Consider the following 22,699-nt stretch of genomic DNA (forward strand, 5'->3'; position numbering starts at 1 on the left):
ATAGCAAATTCTCTACAATTAGGCACAAAATTGACATACTTCACCATCAATTGGCAAACTAGAAGTTGACAAAGACAAGGAAACATAATTTTGTTAAATACTGTTATTACATTACATATGTCTATCTTTACATAAAACCAGTCTACTCTATATTCCAGAACTTGAAATATGTAAACCTCAATTGACTGATTGAGCAGTAACGTTCCGATTACTCCCAAAAGTCCGAATATGAACCCAATTACCAAACTAATGTAATATCCTTCAGTGATTAGCTTGTCTTCCTCAGTTTTTTCTTACTACTTGCGGTATCTTGATTTTTTGCTCACTAATTTTAGTTTCTTTTGAACAGGAATAACATATAGCAAAAGGGGTAAGTGACGTAGAGCAGAGACACAATTTCTTTGTTGATTGCTCTAGAGAATCGAGTTGGGAAGAAGTTGCAGGAGAAAACCTTGAGTTCGAGAGCATAACTCGAGTGGTTCGGCAACTTGTTGAGAGTATGAAGAAAGTTACAGCTGAAGCCATAGTTGGTGATATATGGTCAAGCATAATGAGTCAATGTGTAACATACTAAAAACCAATCTCCAACATGCAATGATCCCAGAAATTTACCTCGGCTTACCAGGTAGATCGGGCAAGCCTAAATCAGTCCAAAATAGTTTTTTTTGGGAAAATTATGAGCTGAATTTCTGGTGCTGCTATTAAGGGCTGGCACATTGATGTTGTTAATAAACATGGCGCTATTATATCACAATCAATTTTCGGATGATCAAAACATGAAAATCTAACCACTTCACAGGTAGTTTCTAGAATTTAAAACCAATAACATAGAAATAGAACTAAAGAAATAAACTAGAACTTCCAAGGCAAAAGAGCTCTCAAATACAATACAAGATTGTCCAATACAATAAAAGAGGCGTCCAGTAGAACAAAGTGTGTCCAACATGAGTTCTGAGCAGTACTCAATACATTTCAGATTGAAAGGAAACAAAAATATAAAAAAAATCAATCTCATCCAACAGATGTTAAGAGTCAGATCTGTCGAACATAGATATATAAACCCCACTTGCTAAATTATGAAGGGGCACATTTACTAGAAGTTGAGTTTGCATACACCAAGACCCTGTCTCTTGAACCAAAAATCACCTAGCTTCTTGTCTAGCCTGGCCATTACTCCCTTCTCCATGAACACATCAAATGTTTCCTACAATTAGCCAACAAAAAATATTAACAACGACAAGAGCAATAAACTAAAAAATGAAAAGATTAGCAGTAGTACTATATTTTTTAGCCTTCACTTGCACTTGTGAAACCATCACTACTGTCAGTGTCTTGTAGTTGTATATTTTTGTCTACAACATGCCTTTCAGAATCTACATAAAAGATCCTAGATTCAGCCACATCCACTTCTTCAGCTCTAATATCAGTACGGACTAAATTTTGGCTTTCAAATTCTGAATATATTCGAATAGGTTTCTGGGTCGATGGTTGTTGATCCTCTTGGAATGCAAGTTCCATCCTTATGCGATTATCAACTTCATTATGATCATCCAAAACTTGAACAAAAAGAAACAATATGTATTACAACTCATTTTACAAAATACTTTTTTGGGTTAATTGAGACATTAGTTACAACACTTACATATTCCTTTAACCAACACGAAAAACGTTCTTCCCGTAAACCATCAAATTGTCCATCATACATTTGAGGATGCAACATTCTCATATGTTTATCAAACACCCTACATGTGCCATGATAAATTGTAAATGCATCTAAGCAAGCATACAGTTCAATATATATACATATAATAAATGTAATTATAACAACTTACGCGATAAAAAGAGTTACTTCCTCACAATTGAAGAGCACATACGTTGATGCTGCTCTGAATTCCTCATTCGTCATTAATCTGCTATTATGACGTTGCATGCCAAAGGGTCTTCCAAGGTAGGTAAAAATTGATAGTCTCCCTTGGGAATCAATATGACCTCCATCATCGTTCCTCAACACACGATTCAATCTTGTTTGAATAATTTGATCAAAATATAGAGAGCAAAAAGTTGACATTTCCTCTACTAAGTATGCCTCTACAATAGATGCCTCAACATGAGCCCAATTTTTCACTTCCTTTTTTAAGTGGTGTATGAACCTGTGATACACGAAATGAATATCATTTAGACTACAAAAGGTGAATAAATATACAAGCATGTGTTACCTCTCAAAAGGATATATCCAACGGTATTGCATAGGACCGCCAACCTTTGCTTCATAAGCTAAGTGAACAGATAAATGCTCAATTGAATCAAAAAAGCCTAATTGAAAAATCTTTTCAAGCTTGCATAATGTCACAACAATGTTTTGCTCCAATTGCTCCATATCTTTTATCCTCAAAACAGGAGAACATATATCCCTAAAAAAATGGCTAAGTTCAATTAAAGCTTCCCAAATTGGTTTGGGCAACAATTCTTTAAATGCAATCGACAGCAATCTTTGCATAAAAATATGGCAATCGTGGCTCTTCATTCCATAGAACTCACAATCACCTTTAACACAATGTGAAATATTTGATGCATAACCGTCAGGCATTCTTAAATTCCTAATCCAATTGCATAATTCTTGTTTTTGTACATTAGTCAAGCTGTAGGAGGCCTTTGGCATGAATAGTTTCCCCTGTTACCTTCATATATATGAAGCTCTAGATGATTGCAATAGAGCTCCAAATCCTTCTTAGCCTTAAAGTTGTCTTTACTTTTCCTTTTATATCCATAATTGTGTTAAATATATTTTCGAATACATTCTTTTCAATGTACATTACATCTAAATTGTGCCTTATGAGATTTTTATCCCAATAAGGCAACTCCTAGAAAGTGCTTCTCCTCATCCAATTATGGCTATGACCAAAACCTTTGATTTCTTCTCTTATAAGCTTTGCCACTTGCAATGTGTGGGAGGTTTTCCACTATACTTTACAGCTCTTTACCAGTTAGCTTATGTTGTGCCATATTCTTCTCAACTCTATCTTTGTAAAACTTGTCTCTTTGTTTTCTAAATGCATGGTCGGGTGGTAGGAATTGACGATGACAATAAAGAAAAGATGTTTTTTCTCCATTTTTAAGCTCGAAAGACTTAGTTCAACCCATATCCCGAAAAATAACTAATATTCCATATCAATGTAGCTTTCAACTGAAAATTCTACTTCGTTTGTATGTTGTTTGCGAAATTATTTTCTTTCGATTTTAAACTACCGCAAGTGTACGGTTCGTTAACAAGTAATAAAGTGGATTCAATGGGTCCGAATGTCGTCCCACAAAGATTGATTAGTTCAAATTTTATCTAACATAACCTTAACCGAAACTGGATTGCCAAAGTGGATGTGAACCTAAGTAAAACACTAATTTCAAAAAGAAACCCTAATTACGCAAATTTAATGAGTGAATTGAAATTAAAACTCAAAACAATATTTTAACACTCTAGAATAAAATTAAATGTTGAGAATACACGTTGTTATAATCAATAGAAATTAAACACACTAGGATCACGATTTTCCATGCAATGATCACTTTAAACCCTAGTTTCTCAATATGACAACACACTTCAATTGTGACGAATCAATGTTCCTAAGTCTATCCAACACTCTCTCTCGAGATGCATCAAACCTATTTCTACATACCACCGGCCTATATTTCTATGACAAGAGCATATGTAAAAATGCATGCGGTTTTATGAACACTTAAAGATTCACGTAGGGCATAGCAGTATATTTCTATCCCCTATTGGACCCTACGATGATTTATATTATGTCAAATCTATTCCAATTCTCTCGAATGTAAGAATAAATCACCCAAATTCACACAATTACGAGCCCTTAATTGCGGAAACATTAATTGCATATAAATTATTCAAAATAATAAAAATGTGTCTTAATATCAAATTGCAAAACTAGGATATTAAAATTCAAATTACATGGTTCATCAATCTCCTAGCACATGAAAATCTAGCCTAGCATGATTAAAATAACAAAATACATCAGGTTTTGAGTAATAAGCATCACCGGATTATAAAAGCTTGAAGAAATCTTGAAATTCTAATAGCCAATCTTTGTTCTTGCGCTCCAAATCCTTTTCAAGAAGTGTTTTTCTGCCTCCCAATGCGTTCTGGTCATTTTGGACCTTTTTTGATATTTATATCCCGTGAATATTAGGTTACCAAAGGAGTTTTAATCGTATAAGGAAAGAAAATTTCGTATCAGAAAGACTACCATGCGACCACATGGTTTTAATTCGTGTGGCCGCATGGTTATTCCATGTTTTGATAAAAATTCCCTGCATTCATTCGTGCGGCTGCACGAGAGTTCTACCATGCGGTCGCATGGTAGACTCTAACTTCTATTCTCTTCAATTCAATCCCTTTACTTGAATCTTTCACTTCTAGGCCTCTTTTATTCACTCTTTCCATTCCATCATCCCAAGGCATCATCGATTGGCATTTGGTTCAACCAATTCCTTGATTTGTTCATCAGGTCAACTTTTGGGTAATTGCACCTTGGTCTTTGAACTTTTACTTTGTGTCATTTTAGTCCTTTTTCGCATCTTTTCTCATGAATTTCACCATGGTCATCGGTGTTCCCTACAATTCACAAATGCAACGAAATTAAGTCATAATTCAATCATTTTGCTCGTAATTAAGTCATGTGTGTGACTTAAATAAGTGTGCAAAAACACACTTATCAAACCCCTCAAACTTGAACTATTGTTTGTCCTCAAACAAGATAGTGACTTAATTTTGAGCAAACATGGCTTAATACCCTGCTGCGGCTTAGGATTGGACTAAGCATTCGACTTTATGAAAAATTATCAATGCAAAAATGACATCAACCTTCACCTGTTAAATGCGTACTTGACGAGTGTGTGTGAATTCATGCCAACATATTAGGTTCATGATGGATTTGAGTCCTGACCCTGAGTGGTCAATTGTATCCTTACTTGCTCGAGAGATACACAACCCCCTAAACTTATTCTTTTCACGCAATTATCCCAGGGCTGTGTTTTAAAATTAGGAATTTGCATAGCTATAGTCCTCACCCTCTCGTAGTTTGGATTAATCTCACTATCACAAGTTTACATTTCAACAAGTGAAGGCTCTCCTAAGTTTGATTGCTTCGACACTCAAGATTAAACTAGGTTACTTGCCTCGCCTCAAAGGTATAGTTTCTTTAACCAAATGTCCAAGGGCTTTTCTTCATGTTATTGTCTCTCTTTTGTTTTTCTCTCTTTTTTCTAATTTTTCTGATTTTATTATTATTATCATCATCATCATCATCATCATCATCATCTTCTCATTTGCTTTCTATATAACCCATGTAACGAGTTTTAGGCCGGTGACTCTCAAACCGATTGGCTTTAGGGCACCAGGTTTTAAACCTTTACAGGCTTATTCACTCGAGTTATAAAGGCTCGATCAGATGATTTTTTATTAACCTCTTTCCCCCTTACTTTCTATATGACCCTTTTAGCGAGCTTTAGGCCGGTGACTCCCAAGCCAGTTGACCTTAGGGCACCAGATTTTGAAATATCCTTACATGCTTACTTGCTCCAGTCATAAAGGCATGAAAAGAAGTGTATTGTTCTCACAAATTTATTTTATGCCCTTATTGTTCTAGACATATTGTTTCCAAAACCAACCCCTAATTTACGATTTTTACCTAATCTTCACCTCACCGGTCTAGGCAATTCACACAATAAAATTCATGCACGGAGCCTCCACTCATCTCAATGCTTCCCTATAATAGCTCAACCATCACCAAACTGTCTTAAGGTAGTTTACGGTTTAATTTAATAGAAGGTTATCATTCTTTTCCTATTTTGTGCTCAAACTACTTTCATTCACCTAACATGTAAAGCATGAATAGTGTGCATAGATAATGTCAAGTGTTGCATCAACAAGTATTAGTTAGCCTAATTGCACCAGATCCAAAGTTTTTACAGTTTAAACTAGTCCAATTATAAGATCATAGCTTGCAAGGCTATCAAGCTCACACAAGCATGCATGAAAAGAATTAAAACAAAACTGAATAAAATACATAGAATTTTTTTTAAAATTTTTTCACTCATCATGCACACACTGTGGAATACAAATATCGATGAACACAGATACTTAGTTAAGATTATGTCACCCCCGAAACTTAGTTAATACATTGTCCTCAATGTAAAATTAACAGAAGATTAAAGACAGAATTTTACGGACAACAAGAAAAAGGAAATTCAAAATGTGGTAAATAGTACTTCTCCTGTATCAAAATGGATGAGGTGGCGGGAAACTAGGTCCTGATGTACCATCACCTAGCGGTGAAAGGTGTCGTCCAAGGAGCTGCCGCATCAAGGTAGACTGCTGTGTCTGCTGGGCCTGGATAGTTCTCATGGTCTCCCAAGTTTCATTTACCCTCATTTGGATACCGTCCACTCGACCCACATACATGTTCAGCCAGCCATTCATGGTATTAACCTCCCGTCACATGACTGTAGCATGATTTCTAGCATCTCTGATGTAGTTCAACGCAAGGTGATTGTCTCTTTGTAAACTTCTCAATTCAGTCCTCATGTTGCCAAAATCCTAAAAGAAATTGTGGAGGTCTCGGCTGATGCCCGTGGTGGTGGAGAATATCTGTCTCAGCAACTGATTGTCCACGTCAGCTTATGGTGCTGGAGCCCTTGGGTGTTCCTAATATGTAGAGATTGGGCCTTGTTCTGCCTGTTGTCAACGGAGCTCATTTTCTTGTTCTTCCCTGTGTTTAACCCGAGCCCTTGTTTGAGCTTCAAATGTAGTTCGTGTGATCATGGGGCTGGATTTTTCAAGTAACTCCTGAAGTAGGAGTGCAACACCTGCAGCCCTACATATGCCACTAATGAGGCTCGAGAGTATTAAAGTGGAGCGACGATCTCTCCAAGTTCCCAATGAGTGTAGTTGATCGTATATATGAGTAGCGAGATCTATCTTGCTTCCTTGAGCCAAGTGGTAGATGTACCCTGCTGTCTGATTTGGAAATGTAGTCCTGTGTGATATGGGCTCGATATTGTGGTACTTAAAGAACCATAGAATGGCTATGGAAGGGGTAAGCTCAATCTGATGCCACTCGGTAGTTTCGAGAGGCCATACATTCTCTCGCCCCATTAAAACCTCAGCCACTTCATTCCAGTGAAAGTCAATTGGAAGAGGGACCACATTCTCCACGGTAAGCTGGTAGTAATCATGAATGACCTTGGGAGAGAACATAATCCACTTCTCCCGCACCCAAGTCTGATGGAAATGCTCAGAGCCTAGCGTGTCAATGTCACTGTTGAAGTTGACGAAGAACTCTCGACATAGAGTCTCATAGATTAGATGTGGTCACTCCACCAACTTTTGCCACCCACAGATCTGAACTAAGTTGACCAACTCAAAACCCGGGAAGTCATCAAGCTTAACGGGTCTTTCAGCATGTAAAGTCCAATGGCGTACGATATTCTCATATCGTGCCGCGGTATTTGCAGTTAAGAATAGCCGAACCTCCCCCGCAAGCTCTCGAGTACGGGCTTTCCCAGTGGAGGAGCTTGCTTTTTCTTTCCCGTGCAAAACTCTTTTAGGAGGCATCTTGCAAAGTTTGTAAGATTACACTCATTAAGTTTGATGTGGAAAGAATAGGCATGAAGTGAGAAAATAAAATATTCATTGCACACTCCCCCAAACTTTCCTAGACGCATGTATAACACCATGGTATGCACTAGTCAAGATATGATGTTCAATTTAATTCAAGTATTCCGCCAATATGAAAAATGGAGAAAACTTGGCGTAAATATGCAATTTTTCAGAAATTGGATTCATGATCGAGTGCGCACTTTTGACCCTTAACATCATCGAGAATTATCAAAATTTTCCCGGGCAATCTCCGGGCATATCAAAGTATTCATTGAAGTGTAGCACATACTTAAATTTCAACCCAATTAGATGTCATTTGGTGTGTCAAGTGAAGATGCAAAGTAGGAGATGGAGGGTGCCGTGATGTGCGATGACCTAATCATGTGCCTATGTGTTGCAATGTGAAAGTGGGTGTTTCCTAAGTTAATTCATGTGGGAATTTGTTAAAATATATTTGGTGCCATGTTTGTGAATCATTATATATGCAAAAAGAACCTAATTGTACACAAATGGTTATTGTGGCATTTCATCAAACACTTGGTGTGCATTATGTGAAAGTAGTCCTAAGGTAGTGAAATTAATGTCCAATTCATCCCAAAAGTCACACAACACAATCACAACAAATCCATCCCTATATGAACTAGCCCATTTTCCCTCAATTCATGAAAAAACGAATTCCAAGATGAATTACTCAAAAAGAGAATGCCAAGAGAAATGTGAGAAGTAATACCTTACCTTGAAGTGGATGGCTTGATGTACGGGGTGAATATTGTGGAGTACAAACGTGATTTGATGGGAAGAATTGATGGGTGAAATTATCCTAAGAATGCGTGAGAGATTGAGGGAAGAAAGGAGAGAAGAAAAAAAATGAGGAAGGAAGGAACCGGGTGTAATTAAATAAAACTACACCCGATTCTGCCATGCGACTGCATGACTTTGTTGCCTACGGCCGCATGGTTCAAGTGGCATTGGCCACTTGAAACTCGGTTGCTATGTGTGCGGTCGCACCATGTGACCGCATTATCTAAATTTTTTTTATTCCCCCCAAAAACACAAGTTTGATTAAATTTCACAATCACGCATTTACATTTGAATTTTTTTTTTTGAGAATAAACGTTTGACTCGAAATGCATGAACATTACACCCAATCACCCAAAAATAACTCCAATCAACCCGAACGTGTGTGTGATGCTTAGGGACTCATGTGGATATTGTTTGGACTCTTTTAACACGTATGAATGATCAATGACCTAAATTAAAAAATTTGAAAAATGAAATTGAAAGATTCCTACTACGATGCAAAAGTAAATTAACTTAAAAGGATACAGAGGGTTGCCTCCCACCCAGCGCTAAGTTATAGTCGATAGCTCGACTTTTCTGCAACTACTTTACTTTGGGGTCCCGACTTGAACGGTGGACTTTTGGTTGGAGAAGTCACCGCCCTAATAGTGCTTCAGCCTTTGCCCACCCCAGTAGTGCTTCAGCCTTTGCCCATTAACAGTGAAGGTACCTTTAGTCTCATGACTGACTTGTATAACTCCGTATGGTAAGACTTTCGTGACAGTGTACAAACCCGACCACCATGACCGTAGTTTTCCTGTGAACTGCTTGAGTCTCGAGTTATACAATAGTACTTGTTGCCCCACTTCAAATACTCGTCTTTGAATGTGCATGTCATGCCACTTCTTGGTTCGTTCCATGTAGAGTTTTGAATTTTCATAAGCTTCCATTCTAAATTCGTCTAACTCATTCAGTTGCAGTAGATGTTTTTCCCCGGCGGCGCTCAAGTCCATATTTAACTATTTTATAGCCCAATATGCCCGGTGCTCCATTTCTAATGGCAGATGGCACGCTTTATCAAAATTTAGGCGGTATGGAGACATGCCTATCGGTGTCTTGAATGCTGTCTTGTAAGCCCATAATGCATCGTCTAACTTTTTAGACCAGTCCTTTCTAGATGAGTTCACTGTGACTTCAAGTATTCTCTTCAACTGCCGATTAGATACTTCAACTTGCCCGCTAGTTTGTGGATGATATGGAGTAGCGACACGGTGTTTAACGCCATATTTATTCAACAGCTGCTCAAACTGGCGATTACAGAAGTGTTTGCCCCCGTCACTGATTATAGCTCGCGGTGTACCATATCGGGTGAAAATATATTTCTTTAAGAACCTAATTACTACCTTTGAATCATTTGTTGGCAGTGCAACTGCTTCCACCCATTTTGATACGTAATCCACTGCTACAAGATGTACTGATTTGAGAATGACGGGGGGAAGGGTCCCATGAAGTCAATTTCCCAAACATCGAATATTTCCACCTCCAAAATATTATTCAGTGGCATTTCATTCCTCCTCGAGATGTTCCCAGTGCGTTGACATCGGTCACACCTTTTGGCAAACTCAAAAGTGTCTCTAAACAGTGTAGGCTAGTAGAACCTTGATTGAAGAATCTTTGCAGCTGTTTTCGAAGCCCCAAAGTGTCCTGCATATGCAGATGAGTGGCAGTGCTCGAGAATCTCATGTATTTTTTCCTTAGGTATGCATTTCCTTATTATCTGATCAGCCCCTCGCCTATAGAGGATTGGATCCTCCCAAAAATAATACTTCAATTCCGCGAAGAACTTTTTCCTCTAATGACTTGAGTAGTCCGGCGGTGGGATGGAACTGGCCAAGTAATTGACAATATCTGCGTACCAAGGTGCTTTATCTATTCTTAAAATCTGCTCATCTGGGAAGATCTCATTTATATCTACTAAATCTTCCGTCTCCCAGGCTCTAATCGGGATAGGTGATCTGTTACTATATTCTCACTGTCCCTCTTGTCTCGTATCTCGATATCAAATTCTTGTAGCAATAGCACCCAACGAATTAATCTCAGCTTTGCTTCCTTCTTTGTGAGCAGATACTTCAATGCAGCATGATCAGTGTAGACGATGACTTTAGACTCGACAAGGTATGACCTGAATTTGTCGAATGCATATACCACAGCTAATAGCTCCTTTTCAGTGGTGGCATAATTGATTTGCGCATCATTTAGAGTCCTACTTGCTTAGTAGATCACATGAAAAATCTTGTTCCTTCGCTGTCCTAATACTACACCTATGGTGTGATCACTTGCATCACACATCAATTCAAAAGGCAGTTCCCAGTCTAGTGTCACAATTACTAGTGCTGTCGTAAGCTTCTCCTTTAAAGTGTTGAATGCTGTGAGGCATTTCTCATTAAACTCAAAGGGTACATCTTTCATTAGCAGATTGCACAACGGTTTAGTGACCTTCGAGAAATCTTTTATAAATCTCCTGTAGAACCCCGCATGCCCTAAAAAACTACTAACTTCTTTAATTGATGTAGGCAATGGTAACTTCTCAATAACTTGAATTTTTGCCTTGTCCATCTCAATTCCTTTTGTCGAGATCCGATGCCCGAGTACAATGCTTCCTGCACCATAAAGTAGCATTTCTCCCAATTTAAAACCAGGTTAGTCTCCTTGTATCTCTGTAAGACCAAATTCAGGTGCTCTAGACATTCATCAAATGACGATCCAAACACTGAGTAGTCGTCCATGAAAACTTCAATAAACCTTTCAATCATATCGGAGAATATTGCCATCATACATCTCTGAAATGTGGCTGGAGCGTTGCAAAGACCAAAAGGCATCCTATGATGGGCAAAAGTACCATAGGGACAGGTGAAAGTGGTCTTCTCCTAATCTTCTGGTGCGACAGGTATCCGATTATAGCCCGAGTATCCATCAAGGAAGCAGTAGTGTGAATGTCCAGCCAATCTCTCTAACATCCGATCAATAAATGGGAGGGAGAAATGATCCTTTCGTGTAGATGCATTGAATTTGTGATAGTCGATGTAAACTCTCCATCCCGTAATTGTTCTGGAAGGAATTAATTCATTCTTCTCATTTTTCACCACTGTGGGTACCACTTGAATTGGACTGATCCATGCACTATCTGAAATTGAGTAGATAATTCCTGCATCCAGTAATTTCAGTATCTCTGCCCTGACCACTTCCTTCTTGTTCGAATTTAATCTTCTCTGACCCTCTATACTTGGCTTGCAGTTTTCCTCCATTAGAATTTTATGCATACACAAAGAATGGCTAATTCCTTTAATGTCAACTATTATCCACCCAATCGCCGTCTTGTTCTCTCTGAGTACCCTAAGCAGTTTTTCTTCCTCCACCTCACTGACTGTGTTTGAAATGATTACTGAAAGTGTATCTGACTTCCCCAAATTTGCATATCTGAGATGTGGCGGTAGTTGCTTGAGTTCTAAAACTGGCGACTGCTGGATAGAAGGCAGTGGCTTCGTATTTTCTGTCCCCAGTTCCTCGAAGTGCCGTTTTCGGGTGTATGGTAGGTTGGTCTCCAAAAATCGTGCACATGTTTCAACTTCAAGAAAACTTGAGTGAACTGATTGGGATTGTGCAATTCATGCCTCATATACATCAGATGGGCCGTGAAGTAGGAATGTTTCCTGTACTGCCTTGTCAATAATGTCAACTTGATAACAGCTATCTAATTCTGCTGGCAGTTTCATTGCCTTGAATACATCGAACGATATCTACTTCTCTCCCAATCTTAAAATCAACTGCCCCCTTTGAACGTCAATTAACGCCCTTCCTGTGGTCAGGAATGGTCTGCCAAGTATCAATGGGACATCCTTGTCTTCTTTCATGTCCAAGATAAGAAAATCTGCTGGGAATATAAAATTTTCGACCTTGATGAGCACGTCTTCAATTATCCTTCTGGGGTGTGTCAGTGATCTGTCTGCTACCTGAAGTGTATGGAAAAAGCCTTAATATAATAGCGTCATCCGAAATCCCTTGGTATCTCAAATGTTGACACATATCCAAAAATTGAGATATGCGTGTGTGTGGATTCTCCTCGGCTTTGCCATAAAATTGGTGTCCATTTTGAAATAGCTGTATCACATTGGTCTTCAATTGAAAATTAGGCTGCCCAAACGGTGGATACACAATGCTGGTTTGGCTTTGAATAACTTGAGGAGTCAAGAAATCCCCCAGAATTTCATTTCCTTCGTCCATTGCCTCTCCTTCGTTAGCTTGAATAATAGGATTATTTAATTCGTTGGTCATTTGTACTTGTGCTTCACGGTCATCTCTTTGTCGTCGATAAAAGGTGCGCTCGATTTCAGGATCAGCTGGAATCAATTCTCCTCCAGGCAATCGTGACATGCAAATCTGAGAATTAAAACCAGTACAAGCACTGAGATTCAAACAATTTAAATAACTAAAACACAAATAAAGGATAATAACCTAAAAAAAAATAAAAAAAAATTATACTAGCAAAATAAAAATTGAAGTTGAATTAGTGCCTCGAGAAATAAAATTAAACTAAACTCAATCCCCGACAACGACGCCAAAAACTTGTTCGCGAAATTATTTTCTTTCAATTTTAAACTACCGCAAGTGTACGGTTCGTTAACAAGTAATAAAGTGGATTCAATGAGTCCGAATATCGTCCCACAGAGATTGATTAGTTCAAATTTTATCTAACGTAGCCTTAACCGAAACTGGATTGTCAAAGTGGATGTGAACCTAAGTAAAACCCTAATTTTAAAAAGAAACCCTAATTACGCAAATTTAATGAGTGAATTGAAATTAAAACTCAAAATAATATTTTAACACTCTAGAATAAAACTAAATGTTGAGAATGCACGTTGTTATAATCATTAGAAATTAAACACACTAGGATCACGATTTCCCATGCAATTATCACTTTAAACCCTAGTTTCACAATATGACAACACACTTTAATTGTGACGAATCAATGTTCCTAAGTCTATCCAACACTCTCTCTCGAGATGCATCAAACCTATTTCTACATGCCACCGGCCTATATTTCTATGACAAGAGCATATATAAAAATGCATGCGATTTTATGAACACTTAAAAATTCACGTAGGGTATAGCGGTATATTTCTATCTCCTATCGGACCCTACGATGATTTATATAATGTTAAATATATTCCAATTCTCTCGAATGCAAGAATAAATCACCCAAATTCACACAATTACGAGCCCTTAGTTGATGAAACATTAATTGCATATAAATCATTCAAAACAATAAAAATGTGTCTTAATATCAAATTACAAAACTAGGATATTAAAATTCAAATTACATGGTTCATCGATCTCCTAGCACATGAAAATCTAGCATAGCATGATTAAAATAACAAAATACATCAAGTTTTGAGTAATAAGCATCACCGGATTATAAAAACTTGAAGAAATCTTGAAATTCTAATAGCCAATTTTCATTCTTGCGCTCCAAATCCTCTTCAAGAAGTGTTTTTCTGCCCCCCCCCCCAATGCGTTCTGGTCATTTTTGGACCATTTTTGATATTTATATCCTGTAAATATTAGGTTACCAAAGGAGTTTTAATCGTATAAGGAAAGAAAATTTCGTATCGGAAAGACTACCATGCAACCGCATGGTTTTAATCCGTGCGGCTGCATGGTTATTCCATGTTTTGATAAAAATTTCCTGCATTCATTCGTGCGACCGCACGAGAGCTTTACCATGTGGCTACATGGTAGACTCCGATTTCTATTCTCTTTAATTTACTTGAATCTTTCACTTCTAGGCCTCTTTTCTTCACTCTTTCCATTCCATCATCCCAAGGCATCATCAATTGGCATTTAGTTCAACCAATTCCTTGATTTGTTCATCGGGTCAACTTTTGGATAATTGCACCTTGGTCCTTGAACTTTCACTTTGTGTCATTTTAGTCCTTTTTTGCGTCTTTTCTCATGAATTTCACCATATTCATCGGTGTTCCCTACAATTCACAAATGTAACGAAATTAAGTCACAATTCAATCATTTTGCTCGTAATTAAGTCATGTTTGTAACCTAAATAAGTGTGCAAAAATACACTTATCATATGTCATACGTGTAAACACCTTTATCCCAAAGCATTTTTAGTTCATCAATGAGAGGACACAAAAAACCATCGAGGTTTTTCCCAGGATTCAAGAGTCTTAGGATAACCATACTAAAAAACAAGTTGTCTTGTTATAGCGAAAGATTATAGACAACAATGATTACTGGCCAACAAGTGTATTACACATTTGACATGCTAAAGGGGTTGAAACCATCCATACATAAACTGAGGCGCACACTACGTGGTTCAAGGAAAAATTGAGGAAAAGTTCTATCAAAGTACTTACATGCCTCACTATGTACGGGGTGTGACATTTCATTATCAGTGAATTGATTCTTCGAATGTCATAACATGTGCTCTACAGTTTGTCTTGACATATACAATTACTGAAGCCTAGAAGTTAGAGGTAGATATCGAAGTACCTTTTGAGGTATCCTATGTCCAGATCGAGACATCTTCTCTTTGTATCGTGGACTAAAACACGTAGGACTCTGAGTCATGCTCTCGATTTCTTTGTAGTACAACATGCAATCATTCACACAAGTATGGATCTTCATAATACCAAGGCCAAGACTGGATAACATTTTCTTTGTTTTATAGAACGTAGCTTCTAAGCGATCATCTTCTGGCATAATTTCTTTAATTATAGACAGCATACGATCATAACATGCTGTCGGCATATTAAACTCAGACTTCAGATTCAAGAGTCGTGCCATAATAGAAAGGTTTGTGTGCCTACTACAAACAGGCCATATAGGTTTGTTAGCTTCTTCCAATAGTGTAAAGAAATTTGCGGCATGTTGATTTGGGGTTTGTTCCTCATGACCACAAATATTAGGATTGATGTAATCATGGTACATTTCAGTGCCCATCACGTCTAACACCATTGCTCCATGGCTCTCAATGGTTGTAGCTTGTGCAGTTGAGGATTCAACCAAATTTGGACCATTGAAACTGAATGGTTTTCCTTGCGCGTTCCACTGTGTATAGCCCCTTGTAAATCCATTTTTGTAAAGATGAAATTTCACATCATCTCCTATGAGAAACCTTGTGTTTTTACATATAGAACATGGACATTTGATCATATCTCCATCTCTTGTTCGAGACATGGCAAATTCAATGAACTTTTCAACACCTCCAATGAATCTATCAGAAAGAAATCCATCATCTGACCTATTCAACATCCAACTACGGTCCGATGCCATAATGTTCAACAACAATTCATAGAATTATAATTGCATATTTTTCATGAATTATTACATGGTTCGAATATTAAACCTGCAAAATGAATCCAATTAACTCCCTTTCTAGAAATAAATGATTGAAATCAGTTTCATTTATTTAATCATTTAGACAACTAAACAAGCAGTTTAGCAACAAACAATTTCAATTCAAATTAAAAGTCAACTATTTCAATTCACAATTTCCATTAATAAGCGATGATCAATCATAATTACATTCTTAATTGATGATTACATATTTAACAACTTTCTAAGAAATCAAATTAACACTTTCCAGTCAAGAATCTAAATTATTTGAATCCTCAATAGTTCAACATAAAAACAGCAACAATTGATTCCAAATTGTACAAAGAAATGGATCATCTAAATGTATATATCATTAGCATAAAAACTTGATTCACTTACATGAGCAAACAACATAAGAAACCTTAGTAAATCTGGAACTAAACTAATAAAAATTTGTCACAGCTTAAGGCCAAACCCAAGCTTCACCTNTTTTCAACTGATAAAATGTAAAAAATATTAATAGTTGATTACAATTAATCAAAGTAAAATGACACCGTTTTGATAAGTTGTCATGACACCGTTTTTTAAGTTAAAATCAGTTAAGTCCATTGCCTTCTTCTTCCTCTATTTTTGGTTTTGCCGATTTCTTTCTTCCATTGTTGTTTCTTCTCCCTTTATTGGGTTGATCTAATTCTTCTTTTTCCCCAATTAGTACCCACATAAAATTTTTTCCAGATCATTAAATAGCAAAAACAAGAAATATTCAATAAAATGAAGTAATTCTCCTAAAAACCTTATCATCCATTATAAATGCAAACTCACTGATTCAAAGGTTGTATTTTGCCATTTACTAATTAAAAGTTCCAACATTGAAGGTTAGTCTCAAATATAAAAACCTGATCTTCCACTCCAACTACAACATAACCTAGTAATCCTAACTTAAAATCAAAATAGGATACTAATTATTAACGAAAATATGAATTAAAATGGATTATGATTTACCTAAATATAAGTTTGCCCAATGCCCAAGTTTAAGTCTTCTTCCCTCCAGCACAAAACTCGAAAAAATTTCAGCCAAATGCAATCTATTGAAATCCCCAATACAACTTTCTGGAGAAGAAAAAATTCTAAAAGAGTTAAATCTTATACAACCTACCACGGAGCAATGCCCAATATTTTGAGAGACAGAGACGAGATGAGCCTGGGAGAGACGTAAAGCGGGAGATGGGATGTGATGAGCCGTGGGTTCTCGCTGCCCTAATTTCATATTTGATTTTGATTTATTTTTAATTCTAACTCATTTACTAACAAAACAAGTTGTAGGAAATATTTTACATTTATTAGAAACAGATATGTAGTGCATTAAAAACCAAAAATCTATAGGTAAATTTCAACTAATGTTTCATTTTTTTTTAAAAATTTACAATCAACGATTAGTACGTCACAATCTTCGTTGGTAATTTTTTTATATTTATTTTTTTGTAAAAAATTTACCCATGGATTAAAAATGAAATTTTAATGACGGCTATATTTTATTAGTAATTCTATTGCTACCATACTTATTTTATAGTCAGAGATTTTTTATAACATTTCGTTGAAAAGTCATTGATAATCACTTACTAATAGCAACGGACGGCTTCCGTTGATAAAAAACTGTTTCTAAAGCCCCCATTTCTAGTGGTGGAAAATTACATATAATATTATAGAATATTTTAAAATTTATTTGGCTGAAAAGATGTAGTTTTCTATATGAAAGAACGTGATTTTTGACGTTATTTTTTTTTTATATAGATATGTCTCTTTAAATATAAAGACTATTCCAATAAATGTGTCTCTTTCATAGGTTGTCTTTTGAGACAAATTTTTTTCATCATCTATATATCGATCACATGTGTTTGTTTTCATTCATTCATTCACTTTATGATTATATTATCATATTAATGCATATTCACTTCAAAATTCTGAATTTATTTTGAATCAATTTCATATAAAGAGAATTCAAAATATAGTAGGTTCACCACGTTTTTTAATTTGGAGGTTGGAGTCAGGGTTTAAAATATTAGTAGGTTTGTCAAGTCTTGTAATTTAGAGGACTACTATTACAAGTTGGGGTTGTTATATCTTGGAAGACGAGTGTCGGGAGACCGTCAACACCCGTACGGGCAGTATCATCTAAAGGAGAAAGTGTCAAATTCTTGCCTCGATCAAATTCATATTCATACATTTCTCGTTCTACTTTATGTATTCGATTTCGGTAAGTCAAATATTTATTTGGTTTTTATGTACATAAAAAGTATGTTACTTGAATATATTTTATGTAGTCAATTTTTTCCAAGAGTTACAAACTAAAGAACCAAGATTACAATTATTGAGAAGTTTAATTGAGTAAAGCTAGAAAAATCAAAATTCGTAGAGAGTTGTAACGTAGAGTTAACATTTTCATAAGCTCCCTTTCCTCAACACTTTCAAGTATTTCCTATATTGCTTTAGTGCTTTTTAATTATGGTGATAATGCACCAATCGAGACATTATAACCAAGCTCAGTGTCAATATAGGAATCAGAGTTAAGGAGCTAAGTACCACGAGAACTTGAAAAGCTCAAGTCCATGTTAGTTGGTATCAGAGCCTAATTGACCTAATAAGAGGAGTTGGCATCAAGAATGTGTTAGACAACTTTTCTAGTATATTTCAACTAAAATTACGAAATCAAATCGGATTCAATAAGAAAGTCTGGTTATTTATGTTCCATGGAAGGACTTTCCACTGATTCTTGTGCATTATTACAAGAATATTAGAATGGCCGTCTAGTTTGCATTTAAGGGATCAAACTTCGTCATTACAAGTTCGAAAATTATATATATATATTTTGCAATGTTGATGGTTTTGCAATGAAATATTTCTCTGAACTGTGATTTTTTCATTATGAGATTAAGCTCCCATTTGGCTCTCTTTTTCTTTGAATTTTTTTTCTCACTCTTATTTTCAACCACATAATCTTTCATTAAATAATATTACGCATAAATTGAAAATTTTTCCTTCTTTTTCAACCACACAATCTTTTAAAAAAAAAAACTATTTCAAACATTAAAAATTGAAAGAAAGCGGGCCAAAAGGAGGCTAAGAGGATAGAACTCCTTCTTTTTCCAACCACACAATCTTTTAAAAAAAAAAACTATTTCAAACATTAAAAATTGAAAGAAAGCGGGCCAAAAGGAGGCTAAGAGGATAGAACTTAATTTAAAAATGGCTATTGGAGAAAAAATTGATGTAAGTACATATATAAAACTTAGTTTTAAATTGACAGTGTATTGTTTTTAAGTGGCTATAATTTTTCAATGAAAAATTGTAAACTTTTAGAAAATTCATGGAATTTTTAAAGAATGAATTAAAAAATAAATTGGGGATTGCTCAAATTGTGAACAATATGTGATCAACAAAGCATCAGAAAAACATTGAAATTTGTAACAAACTTGGGAAAAAGTTGTAATGTAAATAAATATAAATAAAACATGGAATGAATCTTGTTTCTATTGGTTTATGTAGTATGGTTATTAAAAATTTAAACCCTCAGTTTCATGAAACTGTGCTAAAATATTGTGTGCAGACTACATTTCTACTTGCTGAAAATACTATTATGGATTTTTCAAAAGTAACTATATGAAATAGTAAATGATTGCTAAATTTCGCAAATGTACGACATCATAGCTAAGTGATAAATAATGAGTAAGATATCATTCTCACAAGAAGTACATATTTAATTTAGTTTTCAATTAACACCAACTTTAATCAAATATCAACATTAGTTGAGATTTATGTTTTAGATTAATAATTTTTGTAATTACTCTAACTAATCTAATTAATTAATTGGAAACCTTTTTGAAACTCTAAGTAATTGAACAAATACTAGGACTTTGAATCCATTCACATCTATCAATTTTAATAACAATTCAATTTATAGACAAGACATTCAAACACGAAGATTAATTAATGTTCCTAATTCATTTAATAATCTCTTTCAAGTAAAATTAAATATATCCTTACATATGACCTTATAGGTCCACGCAAGATGCAAACATGCAAAGATGCATTAAATTACAAGAACACCAAAAATATCATACAAAGCATAGCGATATATCTCAATTTCTTATTGTACTTTACAATAATTGTTATTACGTGTCATATTTCTATTCATTCACTCTAATATCAATAGAAATCACTAGAAAATTCAACTAGTAATCAATTAATTAAAAATAATTTAGTACCTAACAACCATTCAAAATCAAATATATATTTTTTTATTAAAATTTTTAAGTAGATATCAAAATTTCAAAAGTATGGTTCAACGTTATCATAACATCTACACAATTAGTCAAGCATCAAATTGATTACAAAAATACAAAATAACTAATACATCATCACGCGGTATGAACAATTGGAAAGAAGATGAAAGAAAATCTAGAATCTCTTCAATGACCACTTGATCAATCTCTTATTCTTATTCTTTTTCTTCTTCAATTCAAGAAATAGATGCATGGAAGTTGGTTTAGATGTATTTTGTATCAAGCTTCTTTAAAGCTTTGAAAGAATATGTAGAATTTAAGACTTAAAGAAAGATATTATTTTATTTACGAAATAGATTTTACTCACTTTGATTATATGGAAACACTCTGCACTAAAACACTATACTGCCTCACTATCTCTCTCTTTCCTATTTTTTCTTTTTATTCTCACTCTGCTCACACACATTTCACCAACCATGCACCATCCCCTATTTATAGAGGTACAAGTTGGTGGTGACAGTTCTAGATCCCTCTAGCTTTAGTAATAATATAATATTACTAATGGCTCTTAGAATCTTCTAGCATATAAAATTGCATGTGGGTAAATTAAGAACAATGGTGCACTAACTAGAAAATTCTGGATCCTAAAAGTCGGTGTGATAAGGTTATCCACGTATACTAGCACTATTGTTAATTTTCCTTTTTGTGCTTTGACGAATAAGCTCGAGGCTGCTAGTGTTAACGAGTAACCACTTTGAACTAAAAATTCGGCTATTTTTTCATACCATGCTCGTGGTGCCTGCTTTAACCCATAGAGAACTTTCTTTAGCTTGCAAATATATCCTGGTTTTCCTTTATTTTTGAATCCATTTGGTTGCTCCATGTATATTTCTCGATCAAGTTTTCCATAGAGAAACGCATTTTTCACATCCATTTGCCACAGATTCCAAGACTTGCTTACTGCTAAAGCTATAAGTATTCATACTGTAGCAATCTTTGCTAATGGACTAAATGTCTCATCATAGTCTAGACCATATTGCTGAGAAAATCCACGAACTACTAGTTGAGCTTTGTATCTTTCAATTGATCTATCTGGACGTTTCTTTACTTTATAGACCCATTTACAGGATGTAGGCTTTACTTCATCAGGCTTTGGCATCAAATCCCAAGTTCTATTTTGTCTTAGAGCCATGAACTATTCTTCCATTGCCTTTGTTCACTCTTTATGTTGGATCGCTTCTTCAAAAGTTTCTGGCTCTTTGACACTATCATCTTCTTCTACTATTGCATTAGCATACTTGGGGTTTGATTTTCTCTGTCTAGTTGATTTTCTCAACTGTGGTTGTGAGCTTTACCTAACCTCTTCTTGTTTTCTTGACCTTTTCTCTTCTGGTGTTGTCTAATGCTGTCTAATATATACATGTCCACCAAGGACTTTGTATTGCGCTAGTAGACTCATTCTTATCATTTGATTCTTATACATCTTATGTATTCTCAAGACTTGGTTGTACTTCTGTGATATCCTCTTGCAATTTGTCATTTATTTCCTTTGAATCTGGTAGCTCCACTTTCTGTGGTGTCCACCATGAAGATGCTTCATCAAACACCACAATCCTTGATGCGTAATAACGATCAGTTGTAGGGTTGCAGCATCCCATCCTTTTCTTTGACTGTCATATCTCACAAATATACACCCGAGTGTCTTCTTATCAAACTTGCTCCTTAAGTGATTAGGTACAAAACATAACATACACAGCTAAAGACATGAAAGGGCTTACTATTGGCTTCATTTTCCACAGTTTCTCAAATGGTGAAGTGAACCCCAACTTTAGTTGTGGTAGTCTGTTGGTCAAATTTGCTGATGTCTTTATACACTCAGCTCAAATTCTTTGTGGCACATTCTTTGTGTAACATACTTCGACATGTTTCTCCAAGGTGTCGATTCTTTCTTTCTACTAAACCATTTTATTGTGGCATATTTGGACATGTCAGTTGATGGTGTATTTTATGTTCTCTTAAGTATTGGGATAATTCTCTTAATGTATATTCTTTCCCATTATTCGTGAGTGGGCACCGAATCTTATTTTTGACTTCTCTCTCTATTTTATCTTTAAACTCATTAAACTTTTCAAATGTCTTAGATTTTCCTTCCATATTTTCCTTTCATAAAGAAAACCTAAATGTAACTTGAAAAATCGTCAATAAATGTCACCATATAGTGCATCCCTCGATTTGATGGTTGCTTGACAAGTCCAAATACATTAGAGTATATCATTTCCAATGGTTTCTTTACTCTATAACTTGACTCCTAATAGGGTAATTGATGTGCTTTATCATATTGACAGCCAACACATACCATGTCATCTTTGATCTCGAGTTGAGGGAGACCTTTGAGCATCGACTTCTTCATCATTACCTTTAGTTTCTGATAACTCACATGTCCTAGTCTTGCATGCCATAATCTACTGTCTTGTTCTTTTGAGTTTTATTTATGTATGCAGGCTCTACTGACATTATGTAGATATACTCTAATCTTTGTCCCTCCATTATTGGTGTACCCGAAATCGTGATATTTTGA

General features: G+C 35.5%; 2 protein-coding genes across 8 annotated transcripts in view; both read right to left on the reverse strand.

Annotated features, from left to right (window-relative positions):
- LOC111407911 overlaps window positions 1-3,463 on the reverse strand; it is a 12,162-nt gene extending 8,699 nt beyond the window's left edge. The window contains exon 1 of the mRNA XM_023037624.1: window positions 2,906-3,463. The gene's annotated coding sequence lies outside the window, so the exon portion shown is untranslated. The remainder of the gene's footprint in view (window positions 1-2,905) is intronic.
- LOC111407909 lies at window positions 860-17,132 on the reverse strand. 7 transcript variants are annotated; one of them, XM_023037622.1, is made up of 6 exons: window positions 16,844-17,125; window positions 6,283-12,889; window positions 2,217-2,411; window positions 1,833-2,150; window positions 1,643-1,742; window positions 860-1,204 (listed from the first exon to the last, which is right to left on the reverse strand). In XM_023037622.1, exons 3-6 carry the CDS (start codon window positions 2,375-2,377, stop codon window positions 1,094-1,096), a joined length of 690 nt encoding a protein of 229 aa, XP_022893390.1. In that variant the 5' UTR covers window positions 2,378-2,411; window positions 6,283-12,889; window positions 16,844-17,125; the 3' UTR covers window positions 860-1,093. The 7 variants fall into 7 exon arrangements, 5 of the variants coding, with proteins under 5 accessions (XP_022893390.1, XP_022893389.1, XP_022893386.1 ...); XR_002705231.1 differs by lacking the exons at window positions 6,283-12,889; window positions 16,844-17,125 and adding an exon at window positions 1,280-1,556 and having other exon boundaries at window positions 2,217-2,909; XM_023037621.1 differs by lacking the exons at window positions 6,283-12,889; window positions 16,844-17,125 and adding an exon at window positions 16,241-16,323.
- Window positions 17,133-22,699: the final 5,567 nt, after the last annotated feature.

This window comes from Olea europaea, chromosome 13 (assembly GCF_002742605.1).
Source record: "Olea europaea var. sylvestris chromosome 13, O_europaea_v1, whole genome shotgun sequence".
NCBI lineage: Eukaryota > Viridiplantae > Streptophyta > Magnoliopsida > Lamiales > Oleaceae > Olea > Olea europaea.